Source organism: Trichogramma pretiosum, unplaced genomic scaffold (genome assembly GCF_000599845.2).
Source record: "Trichogramma pretiosum strain Unisexual culture from Peru unplaced genomic scaffold, Tpre_2.0 scaffold30, whole genome shotgun sequence".
In the NCBI taxonomy this organism is placed as follows: domain Eukaryota; kingdom Metazoa; phylum Arthropoda; class Insecta; order Hymenoptera; family Trichogrammatidae; genus Trichogramma; species Trichogramma pretiosum.
In genome coordinates, this window is record NW_019641675.1 from 1,178,032 (window position 1) to 1,192,577 (window position 14,546).

The following is a 14,546-nucleotide window of genomic DNA, read 5'->3' on the forward strand; positions in this document are numbered from 1 at the left end:
TTATTTTTCAACCGTTGCGACTAGGTGTAAACTATTTTTTGGATTTGAAAATGAAGAATCTTTATCGGTTTCGCTATCCGTTTCGCTTTCGATATTCATTTCGCTATCCCCCTCGCTATCCCCTTCATTATCCCCTTCACTATCCACTTTGCTATCTTCTTCGTTATTCCCTTCGCTATCCCCTTCGTTATTCCCTTCGCTATCCCCTTCGCTATCCCCTTCGCTATCCCCTTCGCTATCCCCTTCGCTATCGCTTTCGCTATCCCCTTCGCTATCGCTTTCGCTATCCCCTTCGCTATCGCTTTCGCTTGTTTCCTGAGAATCGTCCAATGTTGCCTGTGATGTGGAAGGCACTCCTGGTATATTGCACCTGTGACGTGACTCCATGTGTTCCTGGACCAGCGCTAAATCCTTAAATATTCTCATGCAGTGGCTGCACCTATACGTCTTTATGTCCTTATATGTCAGACATTTTGGAGTGCAGTTTGTATGCATTGCAGGTGTAGGATTGGCGAGCATTTTCGTAATTGATTTTACTGAACTTCCGAGTTGCGATAAATTTTCTATAATTGTGGCTGAAATTATATAGATATTGTATTAATGAAAAATTATTTTATTAGCCAAGATACACGTTTAATACGGTCTAAAAAAGATATGTTTCAAAAAGTAAGTGAGTTCTAAGAATTAAATTAAACGTTAGTAAATTTTATAGATTTAGTAACTTATTTTCAATGAATGCGTTTGAATAAAAAATCAAATAAAGTAAAAAAAAGAAGTTATATGCTCACTAGAGATTTTGATTAATCGTGAAAAGCGAGTGTTCAATGAAATTACAAAAAACCACTAGTCGGCTATGTAAAGCTATACCAAATATTCAATAAAATACTAAATTTTATAGCGTGTGTTACATGAATTCACGTGTGTAAATCACAGAGTCGCTATTATGTCTGTATTTATTATTATTTATTCGCGAGTCGTCGGCTTCTGCCTCACGATATTTTGCAGTCATGTTTATTGTAACTTGACTTTAAAACTAAACTTTTTGAACTATTATTTTCTCATTGGTTTGGGCGAATGACACGATCGAGTTTATAATTTTAATAACAATCAGAGGTAAACGCATACAATTCAATGATTACGGTATCAACTCGACAATGTTTACTTACTTGGAGAAAGTGCGATGAGCCCATGTGGCAGTAACGGTCCGGGACAAACTGTGCGTTCGCTCGTGTTACAAGTACTGGTGGCGCTCTGACGTATGATTTTGGAAACTCAGCTCATATCTAGAATTACATCGAGAAATTTCAAAATCTATTCGGATCTCGAAAACAGCTGTTCATTTTGAAAGTTTCGAAACTCAGACGTCAGAGCGTCACCAGTATAACTTTTTACCATAAGAACACAAGCGTGGAGCGTGCCCGAGACCTATGATAATCTTAAAGATGAACAAAAAAGACAGGTTGATTAAATATGAATTTTTTTATTTTAGTCCTAAAGGGACAAGCATACCCACTCAGTCCATATTAGGTAGAATCATCTTAAAACTTTGTAATTGCTTTCAAGAGACTGATACGATAGTGAACGTTTCCTTCGTTTTATGTAATTAAATTATTAAATTAAATTAAATTTATTGTTGTATTTTGATTTTCATAACCTCTATAAACTAGATATTCGCATCTCCTAAAAAGTTAATTTGAATAAACTTATAAGACATTTTCGTGAAAATAAGACTATTGGCATAATTGTATAAACCTTTTAAACTTAATTAGATAGTTTGAAGACGATTAATTCATTTTTTATTGAGAAAAAGGAGGACAAGATAACTTGATACTAAATACCGACTGAATGGGAGCTCCCGACCCTTAAGGCTATTTTTTTAGACTTTTAAAAATATAATTATTCCTACTCCTTCTTTATGATACAGTTGAATCGTAAATATACTTACATTGAAAGTGTAAAATTTGTTAAATAAATGAAAAGGTTTATTATCGTACTTTTAAAAGTACAATTGTAATTTTTTTATTTTAAAAGGGTCGTTATTTGATATGAATAGTCGGATTAAAACCATCAAAGTGTTTTAGTCACAATATAATGACAGCAATTACCGAAATTTTCAGCATTAATAATTACTTGATGATCAAAACATGAACGTTTAATTGTTTCCAAGTTTTAGATAAGTTTTCAACCTCTTATTAAATACGACAATACCACTCTAAGCATCCAAAACTAGATGGTGAGTATAATTATCGATAAATCTGTAAGTGGCAAAATGAAAGTAACTTATATATAAATCAAAGCATGGTTTTGAAAATATAATAAGAGATGTTCCTCTGTCTTCCGTTCCGTCTATAAAGCTAGTCCGATAAAAAATTTTCATAATAATACAGCGATGTACATAAATTTCTTACTCCTTATTAAAAATAAATCACATCAGAGATTCGCCGAAATCCCAGACGCGTGGATCTTCGCGTCAGATTTGCGCAGAGCCTCCGTCAGCCGTTTACCGAGCTCGACGTCGACTTTGCCAAAGTTGCGCAGGGCGCGCTCCTGAATGAAGGCCGAGGCGTTCTTCAGGTGATCGGCGATGTTGCGCACGAGGCGCGATTTCGCCCCTTCGTCGAGGACTTTGCGCCAGAACAGCGTCGCTTGGCCGTAATCGTCCTCGTTGATGGGATCGTAACGATCGGCCTCGCCGCTCGCGTGAAAGCTCGGCGATCGCACGGCCGGGCACTCCTGCGGCCCGTTGAAGCTGTTCGGGAAGTAGTTCGGGGCGCCGTCCTGATTGTTCAAGTTCATCAATCCATCGCGTTGATAATTAATCACGAATTGCTCCTGGAAAATTTCGGATAGACGGGATGAAACTCGAATGATATAGTTATTTCTACACTTCGTGTATGATTATTTATACCTTGTAAGGGCAATTGACCGGCAGCTGCTGATAGTTGGGGCCCAGTCGATGTCGATGCGTGTCACCATAAGAAAAAAGACGACCCTGCAAAAGTTTGTCGGGACTCGGCTCGATTCCGGGTACCAAGTTGGCTGGGTCGAAAGCCACCGATTCGACGTCGCTGAAGTAGTTATCAGGATTTTTATTGAGGGTTAATTTACCCACGGGCATGAGTGGATATTCTTTCTGAGGCCACACCTATAAATAGAAAAAAAGAAGATGATAAAGACGCAATTAAATTTATCCAAATTCTTGTACCTTTGTTACGTCAAAAGGATTCCATCTGAATGATTCGGCTTGTTTTTGCGTCATGATTTGAATATAAAACGTCCACGACGGATACTTACCCGTTGCAATGGCATTGTACAAATCTCGAATAGAATAATCGGGATCATTAGCTCCGATCTGTTTAGCTTTGTCTGGTTCAATATTTTTTATCCCTTGATCCGTCTAATTCAAAAATGATTTTCTTTATCAAACTTATTCTGCTTTTTAGAAAAATTAAATAATGATCAAAAGATGCACCTTGAAATGAAATTTGCACCAAATCGTCTCCTTTTGTTCATTGACTAGTTTGAAGGTGTGAGACCCATAGCCGTGCATAAATCGATAGCCATCCGGTATGCCTCGATCGCTAAATAAGATCAGAACTTGATGAGTCGACTCGGGGCGTAAAGTTAAAAAATCCCAGAACATATCGGCATCCTACGATCAAAATTATCATCAATTAATTATAAAAAGTTGTTGTTTGGGGGACAGCCGTCTCGAATTTGGAATTCGACCTTCAAGTGAGTGGCGGGGTTCCTTTTCTGCGTGTGTATAAAACTGGGAAACATCAGAGGATCTTTCACGAAAAATATCGGCGTGTTGTTACCGACCATATCCCAAACCCCTTCTTCCGTATAAAATTTGATAGCGAACCCGCGTGGATCTCTGCGGGCAAAAAACGTCGTTGAAGATTCATTCTATAATCTAAGTATTGTTGAAACTATATTCACCTCGAAGTGTCAGCTGAACCACTTTCGCCGCTGACTTGGGAAAATCGTGCTACCAGCGGAGTCTTCTTTCCAATTTTGGAAAATAACTTGGCTCTCGTGTACTTCGTGATGTCGTGGGTCACCTCGAAGTAACCGAACGCACCTTTAAACGAGATTCCAACAATTTACACGAGCAGTGTTCAATTAATCGAGTTGCTGTACCGTTTAAATGCAGCTAATGACATTACATACCTGCTCCTTTGGCATGGACGACGCGCTCGGGTATTCTTTCGCGATCGAAATGAGAGGTTTCATCGATCAAAACGAAATCTTGAAGCAGAATAGGCCCTCTGGGACCAACGGTAAGACTCGACTGCTTATTAGCAATCGGAACTCCATTACCGGTTAAAACGAGTGCACCGGGCTGCAAAAAATAATAATGAGTAATTTCTACCGTACGCTCTGATGGAAATGCACAATATCAATAATGACCGAATCGTTTTAGATTATCTCATACCACTAATTGGCTTTTTTTTGGCGATTTTTCAATTGCAATTATATTACAAATATTGGGCATGTTTTAAATGCCCTGAAAATGACAATTGAACTGTTTTTTTAAAATTTATATCAGGTTTCAATCACTTGAAACACGATAATACCACTTTAAACTCTCACCACTAGATGGCCAGTATCTTTATCAATAAATCTGCAAGTGGCAAAGTCAAAATAATTGTATAATAAGTCTAAACACAATTTTGAAAAAAACGTAATTTTATGTGCAAGAAATTTTTTATATTAAAGATAATGTTATTAAATCCAAAGTGACAAATTCGGATTCTTGAAGGTTTTAAATTTCAAATATGAGAAATGAAAAATAACTAATGGAAGTCTGTTTAAATGGTAATTTGCGTGAATTTCATACAGTCAAAATATGGTCATTGAAAAAACGTAATGACCATAAAATGTAGAAATAAACAGTATACACTTTTAGGTAATACATTTCCACTTTTAATTATCTATTATATTAATACCTAAAAAAAATTTTTTCTATATCCAAAAACTAGTCTTAAAATCTTGAGCATTTCTACCAAGATATCAAAATTAATAAACTGCTTTTCTGTATTGTGTCAATAGTTTTAGTGAATTTTTTTATTTAAAAAATTAAATGAGAATATTGTCGAATAACTAACCTTTGTTCTTTTTTTATACTCATTGAGTTGTTCTGCAGCTGGATCCCGGGGCATATTTGATTGACAAGATCAAACTATTGTTAACGAGAGACGCGTAATGAGTGACACAAAATTGCGCAGTTTTTCGAAAATCTGGCCTCTCGTAAGTACCTACTATGTATAACTGTGATAAGCATAAATAACAGAATTACTTTTTATTTTTTTATTTTAACAAGCACAAGCTACAGCTGATTATACAGCTCGGCAACGTCAAAGTACATGCAGCGTTGCATCAAAAATGCCAATAAAATAACTCGTTGACACAGATACCCATTGTAAAAGTTTTTCTAACTAATGAATGCATTTTTTTATTTAAATTTATTGTGCTTTTTTTAATTCTTGTAGCTCTTTCGGAAATTAATAATTTGTTAGGATTACGCATCGACTGTTATACGTTACGTGACAATATCCCAACAACCGACTGTCAACAGTCAGTAAGTTCTGAAGTAATTTTTCTGTTAGGCAATAAGTTAAGAAAGATAAAAAATGAATCATCAATAATAATTACGTAATGCAATTCTTGAATAATTATGTAAAACAATTGAACATTCAGAACTATGGTATCTACCTAGTCGAAAAATTTTCAATTATGATTGAATGATTTATTCTTTTATGACCGCAATCAAATTGTATATACTACGCGTTGCTCAGAAGAGGTAAATAAGTATGCAATAAAAAAAAAAATAAAAGAAGCTTACGATTTGATAAAAGTATTACTAGTTTGTAAACTGATTGCCCACTCGGCTCAATCTGTTATGTGTAGCTGGACGGTGCTGATGAGGGTTTGCATTCACGCCTCTACAAAATTAAAAATATTCGAAAAATCGTAAAAAATCCAAATACAGTATGTATATTCGCAAAAGTACATGAAAAAATTCGCAAGTCTAGAAAAACTGCACGATTAGAGTATCGACGCGTGTTTGACAAGATTCGAAAAGTCACAGAGAATTTGCTCCTTTTTTGCAAGATGTTTTATACTCGTTCACTCTCATCCCCGCCTAGGCATAATTACTCAATACCTTCTAAGGGGGTGGTGTGACCAGTTGAAATACTTAATTGTTTTCCCGCACGTGTCGATCTCGACACATGCCATTTACACTTGCTGGTGCCCGTCGACCTCGGGTCGCTCGTTTTTGATCGAGCCGCCGACGTTGAGTTCTTTTATCACTTAAATAATTCATATTTATCATGTAATTATTGCACCTTAATCAAACGATTATATCCTCCCATCGTGAAAACTCTCGGTATAAAGCTAAAACTGTAAATGTCCGTCTAAATGAATCCAAAATCTTATCGATTTTTTTCAAGCAGATCATTACATTCTAGTGTCAATCTAGCGAAGAGGCTTCAGTTTCGTCGTTTCGACCTCTTACGTACATTTTACGCGATTCACCGAAATCCGCAATTGGTCTTGCAGCAAACACAAACATTCGCGTATAAATGCACGATTTATCGCCTCTCGAAACGCATTTTACCAGTTGCGGTGCAGGCTTTTTACAGCGCAACTTTTTTACAACAGAGGGTTAAACAACTTTTCCTATTTTAGACTCAAACGCAGCAGCAGCTACAGCTTTTACTTCGGAGCTAGCATAAGGCCTCCAGGAGCCATTCATGTGCGAGTTACGTATTACACACTGCTGTACATAATACTGCCAAAATTTGCAATATAAGTACTCTCGCATAGAACAGGTGAATAATGGCTCGACGGCGTTCAAAAATTGAAGAAAAAAAAGGAGGAATTATGTAAGCCTCCGTGACTTATCTATTAATATTCATCGCGACTCGCGCGATTTTACCCGGGTGTGTTCTTTTTACAAGGAAAAGATTAGCGCACGCTTTGTATGCAGAAAAGTGGACCGATTTTTTTCAATTCGCATATACTTGGGCTCGTAACTTACGAGTGTTACGCGTATATATATAGTATAAGAAGCGAAAATAATTATGCGTACGTGGTCGAGAGCACGATGCAATGTTTGTCAATCTTCTATTATTAAGATTCAGTGCAAGTGACGCGGATGATCCGCTGTAATATAGGCGCTTGTTCGGGGGCCTCACGCTCGCTTTCTTTCTTTCCTGCGCGCGTGCGATGATATATTATAAATGAATAAATTATTCATCAGTTGGTCAACGTTTTGTGCTCGGTAGAGTGTACAACGAAAGCCGTGGGCACGAAAGGATTCAACAAGTAGCTTTCGCAATTTTCTTTTTTTCTCTCTCTCTTTTCTTTTTTCTTTTCTTTATTTTTCACAAAACGTAGGATCGAAGTTATCAGTTGCGGGCGATGGCTGACGAATTTTGAACGAATTGCGCCAGGTCAATGGATCATTTACGTAAAATAATGTATTATGCGGAGTGCCGGTGAGATGCATCGATGCTCAAGAGCGCGAAATCGCTTTCATCGCTCGCTTATTTAATTGCAACAAATTACTGCGCTACAACACGTGCACTTGCGAATTATAATATTATTATTTTCATTCGTATATGCATACGCCGTACGTTTAATTGACAAAAATTACTTTCACTAGTGGATTTTCCTCGGTAAATATTCGTGACTCGTGAGAATGGTTTTACTTTTATAAATAACTTTTCTAATTTACGGGGTATGATTTTTTACAGAGAACAGCGTCTCGATAGTCGGTACAAGAAGTTTTAAGCTATAAGTAATGCAAAAGCTTGAAGCTCATTGTATGTGTAAGAAATATTTATAAAATCGACCCAATATGTATAAAAACGAAAAAAATTGTGGATAACTTCTTGCACTCATTGATCTAATCATAAGACACATCTTTTCATCAATAAAAGCTAATCAAAATGCCAAAATAATTGAATAACGTGTAATTATAAAATGCAACAACGTATTCGATTTTTTGAAAATGTTTAGTGATTTCATGTAGCGAGATAATAGGTAAGTAAACGTCATGCCGGTGTATAGAACAATTCCGAGGCTTTCAAAACTATTTGCCATCCCAAGATTGGCTGGCCCAGTCAATATTATCTGTTGTCCGAATACCATTTATCCGTATGTAAACACGTAGCTTTGTACTGCAAAACAGAATCTATCAATGGAATTTAGTGGTGGCCTGACAAAGCCAGTGTCAAACTCGTGTGAACACAACTGAAAGGAGCTAAAAACATTGTCAACCGATGATCTTTCGTTTATCAAATAAAATAGATCAATTCCTGCAAGATCAGGTTTTATTGACCCATTTTTCATTCGGTACCTATGGCACTGCAGAATCTATTGTATGAAAAAATTAAATATTAAAAATATGTCATGCCTTTGGTTAGTTCTCAAGTTTCCGCTAAGCAGCGCTCCTAACGCCAATCAAAGTTCTCGTCTGTCGCAGTGCAGACAATTGATTGGAACAAAGGATCCTTATCATCAGTTACAAAACGCACATGTAGCAATACAAGTCTCAACCTGTGCATCAGTTAAAATTTATGTATCGGTTGTAGTCAGGATATTATCGTTAATCGTTGTTTTATATCAATTGTTCAACATTTTGTGCTTGTATTAAAAGTTTCAAAAGAGAATTGGTGTACTTTTTCGTAATTTGTCCAGAATACGAAATGTCAAACGATAAGAAAATCATAGGTTATAGTGACATAAGTAAAGAAAATTACGATTTTACGTGGGTGATCAGAAGCTATTTACTAATTTTGGAAAAAGGGCAAGGAAAAATAATCTCACCGATATTCACTATCGGTAATGAGAATCAAACAAAATTTCCATTAAAATTAAAAAAACGAAAGGACACCATTTCCAACAGAGTGGCTTTGTACCTCCTTTGCGTAACGACAAATGCAGAAATTACAAGCTCTTACAAGCTATCGATTTTCAAAGATGACGAAATTGTTCACTCTGTAATGGATAGTCAAACATTTCGTGAACCTTCTGTCAAAGAGATTTTTGACATCCAAACTTATGATATGAATAAATTCATATCATCCACAGGTACTATAACCATTCAATATGAATTAACGATTGACACCGGAAATGCGCAGAACTTTTTAAACCTTGAATCTGACAATACAAATAAAGTTTTGGTGCTTAAATGCAATTTCAACTGGTTGTTTTTAAATAAGAATTTTAGCGATGTCATTCTAAAAACTGCATGTGAAAAGGAAATTCCTGCGCATACGGGTGTGCTGAGTATCGCGAGTTCAGTATTCAAAGACATGTTTAACCGTAATATGTTGGAAAACAGAAGTAAATCGGTGAATTTGATCGATGTCAGTTATGAAGCTGCAGTTGAGTCGCTGCGTTACATCTACACAGGTGTTGTGGAGACCCAAGAATTTTCTCTGACTTCTGAACTTTTGACGGCTGCAGACGAATATCAAATTGAAGAATTGAAAAATGAGTGCGAAGAAATATTGAGCTCCAGTTTATCCATTGAAAATGTTGTCAAGGCTCGCAAAATTGCTGATAAGTGTAGCGTGAAACATTTGAAAAAGGAAGCAGTTGATTTTATCAAACGTAATATAAGCGGACCATTGGACTATGATGATATAAGTAATATGATTCTTGGTAAAGCGTGATTAGTTGCAGAATAATGTAAAAACTAGCAGACATACAATCTTTCATATTTTAGTTTTACTCATATTTGTTTTGTTTTAATTTGAATTTATAAACGTTCTGCTGCAATTTATCAACATAAAAATCAGTCAGTTGATATAATTGATATTAGTTATAAAACTGCAGTTGAGTTGCTGAGATACATCTACACAGGTGGCGTTGAAACTCGTGAAGTCTCCTTGGTAATTGATCTTTTGACAGCTGCTGACAAGTATCAAGTAAATGAATTGAAAAATAAGTGTGAAGAATTATTGAACTCTAATTTATCTACTGAGAATGCTTTGGAAATTCTAAAAATTGCTGATAAATATGACATGAAAAGTTTTAAAAAAATAGCGACGGATTTTATAAAATTGCATATTATCGGACCTTCGAATTCAGATGATTTAGGTAATATGATTCTTAGTATGGAACAATTTTTTTCAAAAAAATTTTCGAGCTAATTTGATAACATTTTCCAGTTTCTATCGTACTTATAAATAATCTTGCTATTCACCTTAACTTATAAACATTATGATTTTATTGTATCTCAGATCATAATAAAAACTTTATCAAAACTTACTTAAATCATTCGTTTTATTATATTCTATTATTCATAATACATGATAAGGTTTAAACTTCTCAATGTTCATACAATCATGCAAATCATGCTAATTATAGAAAACAATTGAAATAATAAGAACCAAAAACCACAGGTCACGAAGTTTGACCCTACGAATTTAACAGCTTTTTAAGGCAGCAAAAACCAAACCAGTGTCAAGTCCGTTTTTACGTTCCTGGATGGGCTTGAAGGTTTCCAGCTCAACGATGATTTGATTGCAACAGGTTCGCAAGTCTAGCTGCCAGAGCTTTTAGTGATGCATTAAATACAGTTTCCCAGCACTGTAAAATCGATATTTATTTGTCATTATACGAAAAAAATTAAGTTTAAAAAACTTGTTATAACTTCGTTCAAGTAAAACAGTCCAAAATCTATTTCTTTTAATTAAACCGAAGAAATAAATCAACATTGCGAGTCTTCACTTGTACAGTCGTAGTCAGTTGGTTGTCGTCGCTAGATATCAATTTCTCTGTATACGTGCGTGTGATCAAAGCCCTGTAGACACTTGGTCAGTTTTAGAACGCTTACGTAGCGACACTATTCTTGACTTTTCCAACGTTCAGTCATAGTCGACAAGTTGTCGTCGCCAGATAATCAATTGCTTAGTCTAAGTGTAGTCTTAGTCTAAGTCTACGCGTGTGATTAAAGTGATTTATTCAGTGCAAGATGTCAAAAGTTAATAAAATCTCAGGTTTTACGAGGATTGATCGAGAAGATTGCGAATTTGAATGGACAATTGAAAATATCAAATATACAGATTTGAAAGATGGTGAAAGTTTAGAATCACCGATATTCAGTGCCGAATGCAACAAAAAATTTTATTTCCGAATGATCGCTGAAACGACACCAGTAGCATATAGACGAAAACTAAATAGGTATATAGTTATAAATCTATATCTATATTGCCAAAACATAGTGAACAAGGTCAGATGTGACTATGACCTATCCGTTATTGTGGACGGAAAAAATTGTCATTCGGGTACTTCAGGTACGACAATTATCGAGACAAATAATGCTACTATAGGCGTACTATTAATCAGAGGCAATCACGACGGGCCAATGTTTCAATATGGAAATAGTACAACTATCCAATGCAAATTAACATTATCCTCTGGAAATTCAACGTCATTCCTAGATCCTAAATTTATAGTTGATGACAATAAACAGCAGATACAAAAACTGAAATTTGACTGGATATTTCTCAAGGAAAATTTAAGCGATGTCAAGCTAAAAACTGCATGTGGAAAGGAAATTCCAGCACATAGGGTCGTGCTCGCTACTGCCAGTCCAGTATTCAAAGCCATGTTTACTCATGATATGAAGGAAAATCAAAACAAATTGGTGGAAATGACGGACGTTAGTCATGAAGTAGCTGTTGAAATGCTACATTATATTTACACAGGTAGTGTTGCAAACAGCAAGACTTCCTTGACAATCAACCTTTTGGCAGCCGCTGAAAAGTATCAACTCGAAGAGCTAAAAAATAAGTGCGAACAACAATTGAGCTCTATCTTATCTATCGAAAATGCTCTAGAAATGCTTAAAATTTCTGATACATATAATGCGGACTATCTGAAAAAAAGCGCAGTGGATTTTGTTAAATTTGGTATTAACAAACCATTAGAATTTGGTGAAATAAGCAATATGATTCTTGGTAAAGCGAAAATGGTTTCAAAATAATTTCTTGAATGTACAATTTTTCATTCGTTTATTGTACTTATATTTATGTATTATTGACTTAAACCTGAAAGCACAATACTTATTGTAGTTCGGATCAAAATTAGTGTATTTCAAGCATTATTTACATTATTCAATTTGATAACGATTGAAAAGCAATTTTAAATCATATATAAACCAGAAACGACTTATCGTTCCTAATGACGATACAATGTACATTCCGTATGTACATAAAGACTTATATTTCATTCATATTGTAAAATTTTCATTTGCATCAATTGAAAATAATAATCCATAATTTATTAATTAAAGAATTTGTATCATTTATCCTTCAAAATATTTCAGATAATTTATGAGCGTCTTTCGAATTTTTTGTCCGGTTTTATCGGGCAATGCATCAAAAATCAAATTTTCAAAAATCAACTATTAACTAATTTTTAGTCTCCATTTTACACTTAATTTTTTCGGTATTATTCAGAATTTCAGTAATTTATTTAATTGAAACTGAAGACCTAAGCCCCTGAAATTTTGATTTATGTTTTACATCGTGGTTTAAGAAAGCCAGTCTCAATCTCGTGTCTATTCTACTGGAAGGATCTAGAAGCTCGAAGTTCTTCAGTCCAACAATGATTTTGCCGCAACTATTTATTAGCTGGAAGTTCAGGGTTTGATGACATATTTTTTATTGGTGCACTAAATACAGTACCGACGAAGTCGTAAAATCTACTCATTTAACATTATATAGAAAAAAATTGAATATGAAAAATATTTCGTCGACATCGTTCAAGTAAAACTATAAAAAAATTTTTATATTTGAATTAAATCGAAGAAACAAATTACTACTTTAAATCGTCACTAAAGTTTCCCTAGTTCTCCGCTAAGCGACGCTTACGACAACACTTAAAGCTCATCACTCGCAGCAATTTCTGACGGTTGTGAGTCATGACACAGGCAATTTTCGTAAACGAAGGTTCCCTCTCATCAGTTTTAAAACATTAACAATACGAGTCTTGACTTGAACAGCCATAGTCAGCTGGTTGTCGTCGCTAGATAGTTTCTTTGTGTGTGAGTGTGATCGAAGTTCCAAAAGAACTACAAAGTATTAAATCAGTGTAAAATGGCAAACGTCAATGTAATGTCAGGCTCTACAAGCATTGATAGAGAAGACTGTCAATTTACGTGGACGATTAAAAATATTAATTATAAAGATTTGAAAGAAGGTGAAAGTTTAGAATCACCGATATTCAGTGCTGCATGTGATAAGAAATTTTACTTCCGATTGATCGCTGAAAAGATACAGTCAAATGCAACGGACATTCCTGTATCGATCAGAAGTTTATATTTATGCACCAAAGATATATTAAACGAGATCAGATGTGACTATCGCATTATCATTAATGTAGATGGAAGATTCAAGATCCAGACTTCTGGTACAATAAAAATTCTTGACGCCGATACAACATACAAAATAAAAGATAGCTGTATGAGCAGCGGTTATTTTTGGTCTGAAAATGTAACGGAAATTGTATGTAATTTAACATTATCCAGAGGAAATTCAACTTCATACATGAACTCCAAATCAATAGCCAATGACAACAAAGACACGATACCGAAAATAAAATTCGATTGGGCATTTCTTGACATAGAATTAAGTGATGTTAAGCTACGAACTGCATCTGGCAAAGAAATTCCCGCGCACAGACTAATACTCGCAGCTATCAGTCCAGTGTTCAAAGCCATGTTTACACATGATATGATAGAAAACAAAAACCAATTAGTTGACATGGCTGATGTTAGTCATGAAACTGCAGTTGAAATGCTACGTTATATTTACACAGGTAGTGTTGCAAACAACAAGACTTCCTTGACAATTAACCTTTTGGCAGCCGCTGACAAGTATCAACTTCAAGATTTAAAAAATAAGTGCGAACAACAATTGAGCTCCAACTTATCAACTAAAAATGTTTATGAAATGTTAAACATTGCTAATATGTATAGCGCGAAGAATTTGAAAAAAGAAGCAGTGGATTTGGTTAAACGTAATATAAACAGTTCATTGGACTATGATGAAATAAGTAATATGCTTCTCGGTACAACGCTATCAGTTTCAAAGTAATTAAATAATTTTCTTTTGTACACATTTTACTTAAACGTTTGTTATTTCTATGATCCAAATGTTATAATTGTAGTTCTGATCAAAAAATTTAAAATTTCAAATCGAAAATTAATAAAGTCAAAGTTTACTTTATCCATTTGATGCATTATTTAATTTAATTTTAATTATAAATTTTTCGTTAAACTTTAGGTTCAAATGCATTGAACCGAAAACGCCTTTTTGCATTATTAATTATACGATGTTTTTTAGATAGATATTTACATGTAAATATCTATTAACTATTATAGCCGGTAGTGTTTCAAATTGAAGACAAGTGTGATTGAATATCTTTTAAAATATTTCTCCGGAAAAGAAACAAAATTTCTATACATACATTATAATACTTGTAGCCAAAATATTTAAACTATTTTTACATCCATT

The 14,546-nt window shown here is 34.7% G+C and overlaps 5 protein-coding genes across 5 annotated transcripts; 3 read left to right on the top strand and 2 right to left on the bottom strand.

The window, feature by feature from the left end:
- LOC106652993 (clumping factor B-like) lies at window positions 1–1,231 on the bottom strand. The gene is made up of 2 exons (XM_014372204.2): window positions 1,167–1,231; window positions 1–575 (listed from the first exon to the last, which is right to left on the bottom strand). Exon 2 carries the CDS (start codon window positions 517–519, stop codon window positions 1–3), a length of 519 nt encoding a protein of 172 aa, XP_014227690.1. The 5' UTR covers window positions 520–575; window positions 1,167–1,231.
- Window positions 1,232–2,430: 1,199 nt separating this feature from the next.
- Window positions 2,431–5,168, bottom strand: LOC106652994 (catalase-like). Its single transcript, XM_014372206.1, has 8 exons — window positions 5,115–5,168; window positions 4,177–4,348; window positions 3,946–4,087; window positions 3,730–3,880; window positions 3,473–3,652; window positions 3,206–3,397; window positions 2,909–3,145; window positions 2,431–2,832 (listed from the first exon to the last, which is right to left on the bottom strand). The coding sequence occupies exons 1-8, from the start codon at window positions 5,166–5,168 to the stop codon at window positions 2,431–2,433; spliced, it is 1,530 nt and encodes a 509-aa protein (XP_014227692.1).
- Window positions 5,169–8,723: 3,555 nt separating this feature from the next.
- On the top strand, window positions 8,724–10,571 carry LOC106652995 (speckle-type POZ protein-like). Its single transcript, XM_014372207.1, has 4 exons — window positions 8,724–8,763; window positions 9,109–9,684; window positions 9,859–10,122; window positions 10,468–10,571. The coding sequence occupies exons 1-4, from the start codon at window positions 8,724–8,726 to the stop codon at window positions 10,569–10,571; spliced, it is 984 nt and encodes a 327-aa protein (XP_014227693.1).
- A 272-nt stretch (window positions 10,572–10,843) lies between these two features.
- LOC106653110 (speckle-type POZ protein B-like) lies at window positions 10,844–12,301 on the top strand. Its single transcript, XM_014372364.2, has one exon. The coding sequence runs from the start codon at window positions 11,000–11,002 to the stop codon at window positions 12,011–12,013; it is 1,014 nt and encodes a 337-aa protein (XP_014227850.1). The 5' UTR covers window positions 10,844–10,999; the 3' UTR covers window positions 12,014–12,301.
- Window positions 12,302–12,991: 690 nt separating this feature from the next.
- LOC106652996 (speckle-type POZ protein B-like) lies at window positions 12,992–14,262 on the top strand. The gene has a single exon (XM_023460683.1). The coding sequence runs from the start codon at window positions 13,128–13,130 to the stop codon at window positions 14,124–14,126; it is 999 nt and encodes a 332-aa protein (XP_023316451.1). The 5' UTR covers window positions 12,992–13,127; the 3' UTR covers window positions 14,127–14,262.
- Window positions 14,263–14,546: the final 284 nt, after the last annotated feature.